Source organism: Pan troglodytes, chromosome 12 (assembly GCF_028858775.2).
Source record: "Pan troglodytes isolate AG18354 chromosome 12, NHGRI_mPanTro3-v2.0_pri, whole genome shotgun sequence".
NCBI classification, from domain to species: Eukaryota; Metazoa; Chordata; class Mammalia; order Primates; family Hominidae; genus Pan; species Pan troglodytes.
The window spans coordinates 61,243,191-61,261,080 of record NC_072410.2 but is presented as its reverse complement, the minus strand read 5'-3'; the positions used below and the strand labels follow the sequence as shown (position 1 = coordinate 61,261,080).

General features: G+C 46.0%; 1 protein-coding gene across 7 annotated transcripts in view; it reads right to left on the bottom strand.

Moving 5' to 3' along the window:
- The window catches only part of USP34 (ubiquitin specific peptidase 34), a 283,157-nt gene extending 266,583 nt beyond the window's left edge, over positions 1–16,574 (bottom strand). For all 7 annotated transcript variants that reach the window (XR_010149508.1, XR_010149509.1, XM_016948585.4 and 4 more), the window contains exon 1: positions 16,143–16,574. Coding sequence is in view for 4 of the 7 variants with exons in the window: in XM_016948585.4 (XP_016804074.1) it covers positions 16,143–16,185 (43 nt within the window). In the remaining 3 variants the exon portion in view is untranslated. The remainder of the gene's footprint in view (positions 1–16,142) is intronic.
- Between the last annotated feature and the right edge of the window lie 1,316 nt (positions 16,575–17,890).

The following is a 17,890-nucleotide window of genomic DNA, read 5'->3' as shown; positions in this document are numbered from 1 at the left end:
TCTTGTTTTGAGATGGAGTCTCCCTCTGTCGCCCAGACTACAGTGAAGTGACACAACCTCTACTCACTTCAACCTCCGCCTCCCGAGTTCAAGTGATTCTCCTGCCTCAGCCTCCCGAGTAGCCAAGATTACAGGGGCCCACCACCACACCCAGCTAATTTTTTTATTTTTAGTAGACATGGGTTTCACCATGTTGACCAGGCTGGTCTCGAACTCCTGACCTCAGGTGATCCGCCCACCTAGGCCTCCCAAAGTGCTGGGATTATAGGCATAGCCGCTACACCCAGCAAATATAGTGGGGTTTTTTTTTTTCTTTTTCTTTTTTTGGTTGTTTATTTGAAATGAGTCTCACTAGTAGCCCAGACTGGATGGAGTGCGCTGGTGCCATCTTGGCTCACTGCAACCTCCACCTCCCAAGTTGAAGCGATTCTCCCGCCTCAGCCTGGCAAGCAGCTGGGATTACAGGCACACGCCACAATGCTAGGCTAATTTTTGTATTTTTAGTAGGTACAGGGTTTCACCATGTTGGCCAGTCTGGTATTGAACTCCTGATCTGTGGTGATATGCCTGCCTCGGCCTCCCAAAATGCTGGGATTACAGGCGTGGGCCGCCACACCCCAGCCTTTTGTTTGTTTTTGAGACAGAGTCTCCATCTGTCACCCAACCTGGAGTGCAGTGGTACGATCTCAGCTCACTGCAACCTCCGCCTCCCGGGTTCAAGCAATTCTCATGCCTCAGCCTCCTGAGTAGCTAGGATTATAGATGTGTGCCACCATGCCCAACTAGTTTTTGTATTATAATAGAGACAGAATTTCACCATGTTGCCCAGGCTGGTCTCGAACTCCTGAGCTCAGGCAATCCACCAGCCTAGGCCTCCCAAAGTGCTAGGATTACAGGGTTTTTTTGTTTTTGTTTTTCAATCACTCAAAGATAGCCAGGTGCAGTGGTGTGTGCCTGTAATCCCAGCTAACATGAATCTGAGTCAGGAGGATCATTTGAGCCTGGAAGTTCAAGACCAGCCCAGGCAGCATACCAAGACCCCCACATCAAAAACTTACATGCATATATACCACGTAGACCAACTTAAACTATATCAAGTCCACAAAGTTTTCTCCCATCATTCCAAAACTAAACTCCTCCCACTGCACTTCAACTATAGCTATTTCACAAAATTTACCATTTTTATTTTTCATGCTGTTGTTTTGCATATTTCTTATGCTAGCACTGCGTTAAATGTTGATACGCATTATCTTATTCACTCCTCACAAAATCCCTATGAGATATGTATTAAGAATATCCTCATTTCCAAATAAGAAACAAGGCATTAAGAGGTAAGGGAACTTAGCCAAAGTCGGAGACTTAATAAATGACAGGAGCAGGATTTGAACTCAGGTCTACCAGGTTCCAAAGATCACTCACTCAAGTATCATCCTACTGCCTCATCTGTACTCTGGAACCTTCCTTAAGAGAAAATACACAGCTAAATGTATTTCTATACCTACCAGCATACAGGAGAATGCTTTACACAAGTATTTATGTTTTTAAAAAAACAAATATTTAAACAGAGTTAAGGTGAAACACAACTCAATAAATACAATATTAAGAAATGGTTTTCAGTGTATTAGATATCCGTGGGCTTACTGCCCAGAAGCAATTTCACCTCTTTCATGGTAACAACGTGCCAGATTTCTTTTCCAGAAGCACACTCTTAGTTATGAGATTTGGGTGAGATCAGCTTCAAGAATAGGTCCTGATTAGTTTAAACCAATCAAAGTCCATCCTCTTTGAACTCTATTTCAGGAACAGAGTCAATAATATATGAAATGACATTTGTCAGGAAGGTTTTGGAAAAAGCAGCCTTCTTGTTCTTGTACAGTAAGTTCCAGAAAAGATTCACTCTTTTTCTCCGCATAGTTTAAGTACGTGATGTCCAAACACTGTGGTATGAAGATGTGGTATAAAAATGGTGCAGTAGTGCTGGGCACAGTGGCTCACACTTGCAATCCCAGCACTTTAGGAAGCCAAAGTAGGGAGATCACTTGAGCCCAGGAGTTGGAGACCAGCCTGGGAAACATGGTGAAACCCCATCTCTACTAAAAATACAAAAAAATGGCCAGGCATGGTGGTTCACGCCTATAATCCCAACATTTTGGGAGGCTGAGGCAGGAGGATAGTTTGAGCCCAGGAGTTCACGACCAGCCTGGGCAACACAGTGGGACCCCATCTCAATTTATTAACAGAGTAAAAATAAAAAACACCAAAACGAAAATTAGCTGGGTGTGGTGGCACAGGCATGTAGTCCCAGCTACTATGGAAGCTGAGGCAGGAGGATAGCTTGGCCCGCCTGGGAGGTTGAGGGTGCAGTGAGCCATGACTGAGCCACTGTACTCCAGCCTGGGCAACAGAGCAAGACTCTGTCTGAAAAAACTAAACAGACCAGTGGTGACTGCTCACACCTGTAACCCCAGCACTTTAAGAGGCTGGAACAGAAGGATGGTTTGAGCCCAGGAGTTCAAGACCAGCCTGGGTAACATGGTGAAACCCTGCCTCTACAAAAATTGCAAAAATTAGCCAGGTGTGATGGCACAGGCTTATAGTCCCAGCTACTCAGGTGGCTGAGGTGGGAGGATCTCTTGAGCCTGGGAGGTCAAGACTACAGTGAGCCGTGATCGTGCCACTGCACTCTAGACTGGGCGACAGAGCAAGACCTGTCAAATAAATAAGGTGCAGTAGCCATTTCTGTTACCATAGGAAGGGCCAAACTGAGGTCAAAACCAAGGAAGCCCAGCAAGCCACAGAGAAATAAAGTCCTGATTATGTTATAAACCCAATGATTAAAAGTAAAGCACACCTGAATATACACCTAGACCGCCTACTTATAGCTTTTAAAGAAAAACTCTGTTTCTGCCAAAGAAACGGTTTTTTCTGGTCCTTGAGACAGAATCCTACCTAGTTTAAAAAGAATAATAATTCTCAACCTTAAATTTAACCCACAGGTACTAATATCACGAACTAGTAAAGTGTTGTGTGTGGTGCCTCACGCCTGTAATCCCAGCACTTTGGGAGGCTGAGGCGGGAGAATCACTTGAGGCCAGAAGTTCAAGAGCAGCTTGGGAAATATAGTGAAACCCATTCCCAAATAAATAAGCAAGCAAGTTGGGTGTCATCATGAGCACCTGTAGTCCCAGCTACTTGGGAGGCTCTTTTGAGCCCAGGAGGTCAAGGCTGCAGTGAGCTAGGATCACACCACTGTACTCCAGCCTGAGTGACAGAGTGAGACCCTGTCTCCAAAAACAAACAGCAGCAGCAACAACAAAAAGTACCATTTTATGAAGGGGGTGGCAAGCAAGACATCACAAAAGCAAGGACTGACAGTACTTGATATATCCGAGAAAACAGGAAACACCACATCTAGCCTACCCTTGTTTTCCCTTCTATTATCAACCCACAGTGATCTTAAGATTTTTCAGATATTTTAAATAAACACTGATCCTACCACATGCAGGCAATGTAAAACAGTAATAACAGTTGCAATCATAGAACTGATAGTCTCATAGAATAAAAAAATTACAGTTGTAAACATAGAAATACATAATTCTAAATTGTGGTAAATGCTATGAATAAAAAGAACCAGAGCTACTTCAGACTTGGAGTTCAGGAAAGACCTCTCTGAAAAAAAATCATTTCAGTCAAAACTTAAAAGCATAAGAAGGTATATACAGGCCAGGCACGGTGGTTCACACCTGTAATCCCAGCACTTTGGGAGGCAGAGGCAGGCAAATCACCTGAGGTCAGGAGTTCAAGAGAAGCCTGGCCAACATGGTGAAACCCTGTCTCTACTAAAAATACAAAAATTAGCCAGGCGTGGTGGCGGGTGCCTGTAATCCCAGCTACTCGGGAGGCTGAGGCAGGAGAATCATTTGAACCCAGGAAGCAGAGGTTGCAGTGAGCCAAGATCGCACCATTGCACTCCAGCCTGGGCAACAAGAGTGAAACTGTCTCAGGAAAAAAAAAAAAAAGGTATATATAAAGACTCAGTGTCATCAATGAAAGAAGGCAAAAAGGAAAAAAAAAAAAAAAGGCCAAGAGAACAAGGGAATGAAGCTAGCAGAGGCTAAGTCATGCAGAGCCTTCACAAGTCAAGGTAGGCCATTTCACTCCTCTCATTCCCAGCAACTATTTCAAACAGGGCCCACTTGAATCTTCCATCTTCCTTAAAATCTTGGCGGGGCACAGTGGCTCACGCCTGTAATCCCAGCACTTTGGGAGGCCAAAGCGGGTGGATGGTGAGGTCAGGAGTTCAAGACCAGCCTGGCCAACATGGTGAAACCCCATTCCTACTAAATTTACAAAAATGAGCCGGGCACAGTGGTGGGCGCCTACAATCCCAGCTACTTGGGAGGCTGAGGCAGGAGAATTGCTTGAACCCGGGAGGTGGAAGTTGCAGTGAGGCGAGACTGCGCCACTGCAATCCAGCCTGGGTGACAAATCAAGACTCCGTCTCGGGAAAAAATAAAAACAAATCTTGCCTAATCCACTTTAGCCCAAATAAATCTCTCCACAGTTCCTTTAATGGTTTCTTATGAGTTTCCCAACTTCCACAGTCAGGGTCCTCTTAAAAATTAAAAAATAAAAATAAAAAAAGATAGCTTGGTTAGTGAAAAGTACAGAGAAGAAATAAGCACAACTAAATTCTAGTCCTACCCCTGCTACTTCTTTGCTGTGTGACCTTAGACAAATCTTTCTATTTCTCATGACTCTTACAAAGGAAGTACCTTCAAGGAAAACACTGTATAAGAAATTTCAGTGTTCAAATAGCTACAGAAGTGTATTATCATCACTGTGTTAAATATAATTCATCATAGTATTCCAACTTCATAAGCATGACACCACCTCCTAAAATTTGGGCACAATTAAGATACTTGAAAACAGGCCAGGCACGGTGGCTCACACCCATAATCCTAGCAGTTTGGGAGGCCAAGACGGGCGGATCACTTCAGGTCAAGAGTTCGAAACCAGCCTGGCCAACACGGTGAAACCCCGTCTCTACTAAAAATACAAAAGAATTAGCCAAGCGTGGTGGCAGGCACCTGTAATCCCAGCTACTCAGGAGGCTGAGGCAGGAGAATCGCTTGAACCCGGGAGGTGAAGGCTGCAGTGAGCTGATATTAAGCCACTGCACTCCAGCCTGGGCTACAGAGCCAAAAAAAAAAAAAAAAGGCCAGGCACAGTGGCTCACACCTGTAATCGCAGCACTTTGGGAGGCCAAGGCGGGCAGATCACCTGAGGTCAGGAGATCAAGACCATCCTGATTAACACGGTAAAACCCCATCTCTACTAAAAATACAAAACAATTAGCTGGACATGGTGGCGGACGCCTGTAGTCCCAGCCACTCGGGTGGCTGAGGCAGGAGAATGGCGTCAACCCAGGAAGCAGAACTTGCAGTGAGCCGAGATCGCACCACTGCACTCCAGCCTGAGCAACAGAGCAAGACTCCATCTCAGAAAAAAGATACTTGAAAACAGTTTTATGTTGGCTTTTTTTGAGCACCCACATATTACTTAGTTTTCAAGCTTATTAAGAAATTACAATAGTCTCCCTATTATCTTTGGTTTTGCTTTCCATAGTTACCCACAGTCACTATGGTCCAAAAATATTAAATGGAAAATTCCAGAAATAAACAATTCATAAGTTTTAAATTGCCATTCCGAGTGGCATGATGAAATCTTGTGCCGTCCCGTCTAGGATGTGAATCATCCTTTTGTCCAGCATATCCAGGCTGTACATGCAACCTACCCATTAAGTCACTAAGTAGCTGTCCTGGTTGTCAGATCCACTGTGGCACTACACAATGCTTGTATTCAAGTAATCCTTACTTTACCCAATAATGGCCCCAAAGTGCAAGAGCAGCGATACTAGTAATTCAGATATGCCAAAGAAAAGCTTATTTGAAGTGAAAAGGTGAAAGTTCTTAAAATAATGAGGAAAAAAAAACAGTACATAGGGTACAGCACTATCTGTGGTTTGAGGTATCCACTGGAAGTCTCAGAACACATTCCACTTGGATAAGGGGGGAATACGGTATACCCTTTTCTCCTCAAAAGAAATCTTACATGGAATTTCGATTTATAAAACAGGTAGAAGGCCGGGCGTGGCAGCTCATGCCTGTAATCCCAGTACTTTGGGAGGCCGAGGCGGGTGGATCACGAGGTCAGGAGATCGAGACCATCCTGGCCAACATGGAGAAACTCTGTCTCTACTAAAAACATAAAAATTAGCTGGGCATGGTGACGCACGCCTGTAGTCCCAGGTACTCGGGAGGCTGAGGCAGGACAATCACTTGAACCTGGGAGGTGGAGGTCCAGGGAGCCAAGATCACGCCACTGCACTCCACCCTGGCAACAGGGCGAGACTCCATCTCAAAAAAAAAAAAAGAAAAAAAAATCAGGTAAAGGTGAGCTTTTTGTTGTTGTTGTTATTTCATTCTTATTAATAAAACTTACAAGTTAGAAAAAAAGCGAGCTTTGAATTTTGAAAGAAGGTAAGAGGGGCCGGGCAGGGTGGCTCACAACTGTAATCTCAGCATTTTGGGAGGCTGAGGCAGGTGGATGACTTGAGCTCAGGAGTTCAAGACCAGCCTGGCCAACAGGATGAAACCCTGTCTCTACTAAAAATGCAAAATAATTAGCCAGGCATGGTGGCAGGCCCCTGTAATCCCAGCTACTGGGGAGTCTGAGGCAGGAGAATCGCTTGAACCTGGGAGGCAGAGGTTGCAGTGAGCCGAGATGGCACCATTGCACTCCACCCTAGGGAACAAGAGCGAAATTCCATCTCAAAAAAATAAAAAAAAAAACCCAAAACACTGAAATCTGAAATACAGGAAAAAAACACATATAATTCATTAATTAACAAAGATATGAATGGTTAAGTTTACTAGTAATTGCTTAATACATTTTCTGCCAAAATAACTTTTATTTTAAGAGATGAAGTCTTGCTATGTTGCCCAGGCTAGCCTTAAATTCCAGGGCTCTAGTGATCCTCCCACCTCAGCCTCCTGAGTAGCTGGGAATACTACAGGCACACATCACCATGCCCTGCTAAAATAACACTTTCTAAAGGATAATATTCAAGACAGGTGAAAGCGCCCTTACACAGGCACGACTACGACTAAAAGATCAATACATCCTTTCTGGCAAGCAAACAGTGTGAAAATAATGAAAAATGTTTATATTTTTTGACACAGTAAACTCACGTCTAGAAATCTAAAAGAACCAGGGATGTAGATAAAAGATTTAAGTAGAAAGATGTACATTTGCGGCACTATTCATAATATGGGAGAACTGGAAACAGATATATTAAATTTTATATAAAATGAAATCTTACACAAAAACATGTTTTCATCCAGACGCGGTGGCTCACACCTGTAGTCACAGCATTTTAGGGGGCCGAGGTGGGCAGATCATGAGGTCAGGAGTTCAAGACCAGCCTGGCCAACATGGTGAAACCTCATCTCTACTAAACGTAACAAAAATTAGTCAGGCATGGTGGCAGTTGCCTGTAATCACAGCTACCCGGGAGGTTGAGGCAGGAAAATCGCTTGAACCCGGGAGGCGGAGGTTGCAGTGAGCCAAGATCAGGCCATCGCACTCCAGCCTGGGGCAACAGAACAAGACTCCATCTCAGGGGAAAAAAAAAAAAAAAAGAAAATCAGCCAGGCGTGGTGGCTCATGCCTGTAATCCCAGCAGTTTGGGAGGCCGAGGTGGGTGAATCGCTTGAGGCTAGGAGTTTGAGAACAGCCTGGGCAAAACAGTGAAGCCCCATTCCTACAAAAAACACAAATATTAGCTGGGCATGGTGGTACGCACCTGTAACCCCAGCTACTCGGGAAGCTGAGGCAGGAGAATCGCTTGAACCCAGGAAGAGGAGGCTGAAGTGAGCCAAGATCATGCCACTGCACTCCAGCCTGGGCCACAGAGTAAGACTCCGTCTCCAAAAAAAAAAAAAAAAAAAAAAAAAAAATCAGTTCAGGAGAACCGGACAAAGTAGCTCACACCCTGTAATCCCAGCACTCTGGGAGGCTGAGGCAAGCGGATCACTTGAGGCCAGGAGTTTGCGACCAGCCTGACCAACATGGCGAAACCCCATCTCTACTAAATATACAAAAATTAGCCCGGCATGATGGCACATGCCTATAATCCCAGCTACTTGGGAGGGTGAGGCACAAGAACTGCTTGAGCCCCCCAAGGCAGAGGGTGCAGTGAGCCGAGACTGTACCAATGCACTCCAGCCTGGGAGACAGAGGGAAACTGTTTCCCAAAAAAAAAAAAAAAAAAAAAAAAAAAGGCAGCCAGGTGTGCTGGTATACACCTATAGTCCCTGCTACTCAGGAGGGTGAGACAGGAAAATCACTTGAGCCCAGGAGGTCAAGGTTATAGTAAGCAATGATCACTTCATTGCACTCCAGCCTGGATGACAGAATAAGACTCCATCTCCAAAGGGGGGAAAAAAATTCCAACTTTAGATTAAATGTCTACTGAAAAAGTTATGTTACTAATTGATTTAGTACCTATATACTCATAGTATCTAAAAAGCCCTGGAAACATGTAGTTTTATTAAACGGTTCACTGCAGAGTAACAGTATTAAGAAAGATTCTCAGCCGGGTACAGCATATCCCAACACTTTGGGAGGCCGAGGCAGAAGCATCACTTGAGCCCAGGAGCTTGAGGCTGCAGTGAGCTGTAATTGGGCCACTGCACCCCAGCATGGGTGATACACTGTGTCTTAAAAAATAATCAAAAATCAAAAAATTTGAAATTTTGTTCAATGAAAAAGATTCTTATTCAGCTATACTTATTACCACTTTTGAATTCCTACTACAATTATCACAGAAATTTGTCTGAATTTTTGAAGATACATAAAACACGGTCAGTAATTTTCACTTTGCCAACTGAACAGTGGTGATTCAGATAGATCATCATAAAATTTATACAATGTTAACTAGTAAGAACTTTTAGGCCAGGCAGGATGGCTCACGCCCCTAAACCCAACACTTTGGGAGGCCAAGGGAGGCGGATTACCTGGGGTCAGGAATTCAAAACCATCCTGGCCAACATGGTGAAACCCCACATCGACTAAAATTACAAAAATTAGCCAGGCATGGTGGTGCATGCCTGTAATCCCAGCTACTCAGGAGGCTGAGGCAGGAGAATCGCTTGAACCCAGGAGGCGGAGGTTGCAGTGAGCCGAGATCATGCCATTGCACACCAGCCTGGGCAACAGGAACAAAATTCCTTTTCAAAAAAATAAAAAAAAAAACTCTTAGCCTAATCTGGGATTAAGTCCTGTGGTTCCACCCAACAGTCACATGTGACCCTAAGCAAGTCACATAAATTCTCTAAACCTTAGTTCCCTCATCTGAAAAGGATGACAGAGTACCTCCCTCAAAGAACTGATTAAATCAGCAGCATGCAAAGCATGTAAAGTACTTAAGTACCCAACACAAACTATTCAATAAAGTAATCTGCTTTAAAAATAAAACACACTGAAAGGCCGAGGCAGGTGGATCACCTGACATCATCAGTTCGAGACCAGCGTGGCCAAACTGGTGAAAATTAGTCTCGACTAAAAATACAAACATTAGCTGGGCGTGGTGGCAGGCGCCTCTAATTCCAGCTACTCGGGAGGATGAGGCAGGAGAATCACTTGAACCAAGGAAGCGGAAGTTGCAGTGAGCTGAGATCGTGCCATTGCACTGCAGCCTGGGCAACAGAGCGAGACTCCGTCTCAAAAACACCACCACCAACAAAATAAACACAACAGAATTATTCTTCAAATACAGATATTGGAGTAGCTGAGTTCCATCTCAAATTTGACTATGCAGGTTGACAGGTGATCTTGGCAAACTACTTATCCTTTCTGAAGTTCAACTTTTTCACCAAATGGTATTGGGATACAATACTTGCTCTTGCCTATCTCACATGAATTATCCATTTTGGACAACTTGGTAAACTATAACCCACTAAACGAATACACAGAGTAAAATCTACAACACATAAGTGGTTTAAAACAATAACGTACACCAGGCGCGGTGGCTCACGCCTGTAGTTCCAGGAGGCGGAGGTTGCAGTGAGCCCAAGATCGCACCACCGCACTCCAGCCTGGGCAAAAGAGCGAGACTCCGTCTCAAAAAAAAAAAAAAAAAAAAAAAGAGGTACTATGTAATTTTCACTCTGCTTTCAGAGAAATTTACCTTACGAGGTAAATAACCTCAGTTTACTAGTGAGTTTGCTATGGTGATGGCCTAAAGCATGTAACTTTAAGCCTCCAACTCCTCACCAAGATCTAGAAATGCTTTGGCCTTTGTAAACTGGTTCACAAAAGTAACTACAAAAACAGTTATCATACAAACTCAACAGAACAAGCAGAGGAACAGAAATTTAAAATTTATCCTAAACAGAATGTAATCCCACAAAATGATAACAGCAAAATTTACTCAATACATCCAAGCTTTTTAAATGTTTTAAAAATGAAGCATTAAAAGAAAATGGCAAGTCCAGTATTTTAGTATTGTTGGGATTGGTTATTCTAACACTAAAGCCAAATATGATTTTGAAATGTAGTTTCAACTTTTATGATATGTGTCAAGATTATATTTAAAAAGGGTGGGTGTGGTGGGGCAAGGGTACTTATGATAGGATCCTTAGTCTGGTTCCAGGAACAAACTTCAACGGGTCCGCAACCTGTAAGCACAATTCTGTGTCTGTATGCCTCTGCATGTTTCCACAGTGAAAGTTTACAGCTTCAGATTCTCAGGACTAGAGGTATAACTAATAACATTAATACTCTCACCAAAAACTGATGACAAAACGAACTGTTCATAATCTGTTACTTTTAACGATACTGCATTCTGCCAAACTTTAAACATTCCACATGAAGACCTTACTCTTATCAAAAAGTCTGTGCATATCTGATACAAAGCTATACTACCCACACTTGTGTCTACCCTTTCATTTAAAACACAATTAACTGGCCAGGCATGGTAGCTCATGCCTGTAATTCCAGTACTTGGGGAGGCTGAGGCAGGAGAATGGCTTGAGACCAGGAGTTTGAGACCAGCCTGGGCAACAATGCAAGGCCCTGTCTCTATTAATAAACAAAAACACGGCTAGGCACGGTGGCTCACGCCTGTAATCCCAGCACTTTGGGAGGCCGAGGCGGGTGGATCACGAGGTCAAGAGATCGAGACCATCCTGGCCAACATGGTGAAACCCCATCTCTACTAAATATACAAAAAATTAGCCGGGCGTGGTAGCGGGCGCCTGTAGTTCCAGCTCCTCGGGAAGCTGAGTCAGGAGAATGGCGTGAACCCGGGAGGCGGAGCTTGCAGTGAGCAGAGATGGCGCCACTGCACTCCAGCCTGGGTGACAGAGCAAGACTCTGTCTCAAAAAAAAATAAAATAAAATAAACAAAAACACACACAAAATTTGCTGGGAATGGTAGAGGGAGGGGAGGGATAGGGAGAGATTTGTTAAAGAATATAAAATTACAGTGAGATAGAAGGAATAAGTTCTAGTGTTCTATACTACTACAGAATGACTACGGTTAACAATAATATATGATACAAGCCGGGCATGGTGGCTCATGCCTATAATCCCAGCACTTTGGGAGGCCAAGGCGGGCAGATCACTTGAGTTCAAGAGTTCAAGACCAGCCTGGCCAACGTGGTGAAACCCCATCTCTACTAAAAATACAAAAATTAGCCGGGCTTGGTGGCACATGCCTGTAGTCCCAGCTACTTGGGAGGATGTGGCAGGAGGATTGCTTAAGCCCAGGAAGCGGAGGCTGTAGTGACCCAAGAGCATACCACTGCACTCCAGCCTGGGCAATGGGAAAGAAACCCTATCTCAAAAAAACAATAATATATGATACAGTTTCAAATAGCTAGGAGGATACTGAATGTTCCCAAAGCAAATGCTAAATGTTTGAGATGGATATACTAATTAACTTCAACTGATCACTATACGTTTTATGTATTGAAACATCACTATGTACCCCATGAATATGTAAAATTATTATTTATCAACTAAAAATTTTTTAAACAAAATTTTTAGGCCAGGCACGCTGGCTCACTCCTGTAATTCCAGCACTTTGGGAGGTACAGGCAGGCAGATCCCCTGAGGTCAGGAGTTTGAGACAAGCCTGGCCAACATGGCAAAATCCCACCTCTACTAAAAATACAAAAATTAGCCAGGCAAGGAGGCGGGTGCCTGTAGTCTCAGTTACTCAGGAGGCTGAGGCAGAAGAATCACTTGAATCCGGGAGGTGGAGGTTGCAGCTAGCCGACACTGCATTCCAGCCTGGGTGAGAGTTAGACTCCGTGTCAAAAAAAAAAAAAAAAATTTATTACACTCTTGTTTGCCCAGGTAGCCTTCTCTAAGTGTGATCAGTGTTTGTTAATTTCACAAGAAACAGTGCTTTTGGTTTGTTTTTTAAAGACAGCAGTCTTGGCCAGGCGCGGTGGCTCACGCCTGTAATCCTAGCATTTTGGGAGACCTAAGCGGGTAGATCACACGGTAAGGAGTTCAGACCAGCCTGGCCAATATGGTGAAACCCCGTTTCTACTAAAAATACAAAAATTAGCCGGGCATGGTGACGTGTGCCTGTAATCCCAGCCACTTGGGAGGCTGAGGCAGGAGAATTGCTGAACCCAGGGAGGCAGAGGTTGTAGTGAGCCGAAACCGTGCCACTGCACTCCAGCCTGGGTGACACAGCGAGATTCTGTCTCCAAATAAAATATAAAATAATAATAATAATAAAAAAAGCAGTCTTACTATGTTGTCCACGCTGGTCTCGAACTCCCAGCCTCAAACAATCCTCCTGCCTCAGCCTCCTGCCGAGGCGGGATTACAGGGGCGCACCACCACGTCTGATTGTTTTGTGAGGTTGCTTTAATACTAATTACGTATTTTTCAGCATGACCTGGAAACACACCACCCAAAAATATGCACAATTTTATTGCTTCTCTCAGCTGGCTAAACTGTTACAGGGTGTCGTATTTAAAGATGAATTCTGAGCACATTTTGGGAGGACAGTAACTTTGATTTTTTTTTTTTTTTTTTTTTTTGAGATGGAGTCTTGTTCTGTGGCCTAGGCTGGAGTGCAGTGGCATGATCTCGGCTCACTGCAACCTCCGCCTACCAGGGTTCAAGCAATTCTCCTGCCTCAGCCTCCCAAGTAGCTGGGACTACAGATGCCTACACCACCACACACGGCTAATTTGTGAATTTTTAGTAGAGATGGGGTTTCACCATATTGGCCAGCCTGGTCTCGAGCTCCTGACCTTGTGATCCGCCCACCTCGGCCTCCCAAAGTGTTGGGAATACAGGCGTGAGCTGTATTCAGAGTTGCCCGGCCAACTCTGAATTTCTAAATCAACGTTGAACTGATGCTCATCTTTGTACAAAGTACAGGCGGGAAAAGGGCAGACTTTATAGGTAATTACTGCAAATGAGATCACAAGAAACACATATAATCTACTTCAACAAGTTTTATCAAGCTCCAACCACTCATGTTCATTATCATGCTCCATCATAGCCACGGATAAGCAAAGAACTACAGAAAAAAAAAACAACTTTTAATAGTGTGGTATAAACTACACATATAATTGTTGAAGTAAAAAAAATGTTTTTTGAGACAAAGTTTCGCTCTTGTTGCCCAGGCTGGAGTGCAATGGCACAATCTCGGCTCACTGCAACCTCTGCCTCCGGGTTCAAGCAATTCTCCTGATCAGCCTCCCCAGTAGCTGGGATTACAGGCATGTGCCACCACGCCCAGCTAATTTTGTATTTTGAGTAGAGATGGGGTTTCTCCATGTTAGTCAGGCTGGTCTTGAACTCCCAACCTCAGGTGATCCGCCAACCTTGGCCTCGCAAAGTGTTGGGATTACAGGCGTGAGCCACTGCGCCTGGCCGTAAATTTTTTTAAAAAGGAAGCATCACTGTGAGATTATTGTTTAAGAGTTAAACTTTTAAATTGAGCCTCAAAGGCAATATTAAGAAACTAAGTATTTTTAGAGTCCACTGGCTTACACACAAATAGAAAACCCTTACTTGTTCATTAGAACAGGTTTCTTAGAGGGTGCACATGACCAGATTTTGAGAAGCTGGTTGAACTAACTGTATTTGCTTAAAGGTAATAAAAGCTAAATTCTATTTCAATTCTCCACATTTCTAACACTCCATAAATGCACTGCATTTTTCAGTGCTTCTAACCAAAGTTCTAGGGGTTTCCCAGATAATCTTAAATAAGACCTTTCATTATGATCAAGATGCCACCTCTTTTCAAAAGATAAACCAACTTTACTTTCTTTAGATGTTTTGTTTAAAATTTTCCAAGTTTAAGATATTTTAAAATCAGCCAGGCGCAGTGGCTCACGCCTGTAATCCCAGCACTTTGGGAGGCCGAGGCAGGCGGATCACAAGGTCAGGAGCTCAAGACCAGCCTGACCAACATGGTGAAACCCCGTCTCTACCAAAAATACAAAAATCAGCCGGGCATGGTGGGGGGAACCTACATTCCCAGCTACTCAGGAGGCTGAGGCAGGAGAATCGCTTGAACCTGGGAGGCAGAGTTTGCAGTGAGCCGAGATCATGCCATTGCCCTCCAGCTTGGGCAACAAGAGCAAAACTCTGTCTCAAGAAAAAAAAAAAGATATTTAAAATCACCAACAAAATTAAGTACTTGTTCCTCATATTACACTGCAAAACGATTAACTTTCCAAGTTGAGCGTAACAATCATAATCACACGACTTGTATGTGAGACATAAAACACAGTAAGTATTGAGGATTTAAGTTTATCATATCGTAAACCGCCTGCGCCAGAAATAAAAGTATCTCAAAATACACACAAATAATCTTAAAATTCTAGGATAATTTAGGGTGACACAAATACTGGAACCTCTAGTTGGAATATGTGCAAAAGCCTATTCCACCTATCAGAAAGTAAATACGGAGTTGAAATTAAGTTAGAACCCTTCCACTTTTATTATTGCCTTTGGTCATTAAAGTGACATTCAAACACAAATACCATGGTACATTTTATAAATCAACTGTTTTAGCGAATTGTATTACAAAATTAGATAGTCTGAAAGTCTGCGGAAATATCACAAACAGAATACAAATCCAAAACACACATAAACTGTTCATAAGTGAGCATTTTTTCAACAACCAACTTTTTGTAAATTGATCCCTTCATCTAATTCACCTCTGCCAACTAGGCCTTTACGCCCAGAAGTAGTTGATTTGCAATATATCTTCTATAAGCTGGAATACCATCTTGCAAGGGTCGAGAATAAAATAAAAAGGCCAGAAAAGATCAACGTACCCTCTTTAATAATAAAAAGTAAAGTACCAGGTAAAAGGCCTTTCCTTCCAGGAGAGATAGGCCGTAACTATCCCGGGATGGTATGTGTAGTACAGTGCTCTGCTTAACAGAATGTACCATTAAAGCGGTGAATGCTACACTAAGAAACATCATTAACAAATTTATTTTAAAAATAGGTGTGAAGGTTCCAATCATCACTATCACAGTTCGTTTTCAGCTATTTAAGGTCTGGCTGAAGTGTTTAAGACACCCACAAACCCGCAAGGGAGGGAAAAACCACCACCCTGCTCCCAGGGAGTTTAATGAAAATTAGCAGGTAAGAGAGGCCTCGGCAGCACGCTGGAAATCAAAGAGGGCGGCCGGAGGATTTGGACTGCGGAGGAAAGCCTCGTCCTCCGACCCCACCTCCCCGCACCTTCCCGGCAGGGCGAAGGGGGCGAAGGCGGCGAGGGGTTCATTACTGCCTTCATTAATTGACACCTGTAATGAGGAAACTTTCCGAGAGCCCAGAGCGCCCGGGCCAGGCCGAGCCGGAGCTCCGCGGCGGCCGCCTCTCGGGCGCCCAGGTAACCCGGCCGGGCTGGGCCCGAGGCGCCGCGGCGGCCGCGCCACCGCGCACCTTCCCGGGGCGCTAGGCCCGCACGCCGCCCGGCCCGGCCGTCGCCTCCCGCAGGCCGCGGCGGCCCGGGGAGGCCAGAGAGCTGCGCGAGGACCCCAAACCGTGCACCCCGACAGGCCGCTACCGCGGCTACTTACTTTCATTTAACACCTCCACCAGGTCTGCGCAGTTCTCGCACATCGTTCGGCCGCCGCCCCCCCCCTCCCCCGCTTCGGATCACACTGACTGATCCCGACCGGCGGGGGGGAGGGGAGAGAGGCGGAGGAGGGGGCCGGCCGGCCGGCGGGGCGGGGAGGCGACTAGGGCGGGCGGCGACGGGGACGGGGCGGGGAGCAAGAAAATGGGGGAGGGGGCCGGCGGTCCCCGCAGCGGGAGGGGGAGAGGAGGGGAGCGAGGGGAGGTGCGCAGGCCGGAGAGGCGCCGAGGCGCCGGCGGCGGGGAAGGGGGGGAAGGACGGGGGGAGGGGAGAGGGGGGGAGGGGGCGGGTGGGGAGAGAAGCAGCAGAGTCACTTCACCGACCAGACGCCGCGGCCACCGCCGACGCCGCCGCCATTTTAACAGAGCGCTCGGGCTGCGCTCGGCTCTTTCCGCCCGGGCTTAGGAGCGGACGAGAGGCGCCTCGCGCTCTCATTCCTCCACCTCCCTCCCTGCCTCGCCTCTCCTCCGCCCCCCACCTCTCCCTCCGCACACACGCCGCACGCTCCACACCCCGCCGTGGCCGGCTCGCCGCCCTCCCTTTCCTCTTCCGTCCGGCCTCCCCGCCCTTGGTCCACCCCCTCTGCGCGCTCGCCCACCCCGCCCAGCCCGGATCTCTGTCAGCGGCCGGAAGGGAAACGCGAAGCCAGCGCGGCCGCGGGGGGAGTCCGTGTGAGTAGGCGAAGATGGCGGAGGCAACGGACGGGTCGCGGTTGCGTGGCGTCGCCCACCACGACCCACTCCACGGGCTCTGAGGCCCGGGGAGCGCCAGGTCACTCGCTCCATCCTGTCCCCCGCCCCTGGGCTTCGCCGTTTTTCCCCAGGGCCTGGGTCGGGGAGTTGGTGCGGGTTTCTTTGGTGTCCCCCGCCTCTTCCGCGCTTAGGCTTTTGGGGTACGGGAAGCAGGGAGTCAACTGGGGTGCCGGGCCGGGGCTACGCCGTAGCCCTCTTTCGGGCGCAAGGGCCACTCCCCCCGGGGTCTGAGAGTGAATCAGCCCAGGGCCCGGCTTAACTGCATCGGTGATTATCGCTACGCTGCAGTTCCTTGAAGGTCCTCCGTCCTGGAGCAGTAAGATCCTTGACGTAACTAGAAATGGCAGGGTAAGGAGCGTTTGCCTGACATCGTCTCGTTTTTACGGAAGAGGGCCCCTCACGATGTGCCCATCAGCCCCACCTGAAATAGCAAGAATTCTTCTTCAGCAGAGAGCGAATAACAAGGATATTAAGATAAAGAACAGGTGAAGGGGGCAGTCAGCTGAAGCTTGTAAGGGAATTTTCCTCACGCCCGCACTTACCCCTTGCTTGCTAATTTTTGTGTTCAACGTGTTTACATAGACATGTGACTGCAAAGTCCGAAAGATCGTGTACAGAATCTCTGAACGGTAACCAGAGTGTCTGTCAAGGCTCTGTAGTCATTCTCTCGATAGCTTTTGTGGTGGCTATGGCACGCCCATCTCTCCATGCCAGAACCACCTGGTTCCAAATGCTTTGCCTTTCTGCTGCTCGAAGTTGATACTATAAACAGTCTGCCCAACCTGTTTTGTTTCCCACTAGCAGGTGATCCTTAGGATTGTAGATCTATTCTACCATCATCTTCCCTTCTTCCTTGTCTTTCTCACAGAATTGGGTTTTTGCAGACTTACTTTGGATCCTGAGGCAGACATTCATTGTCCACTCAACATACATTCCC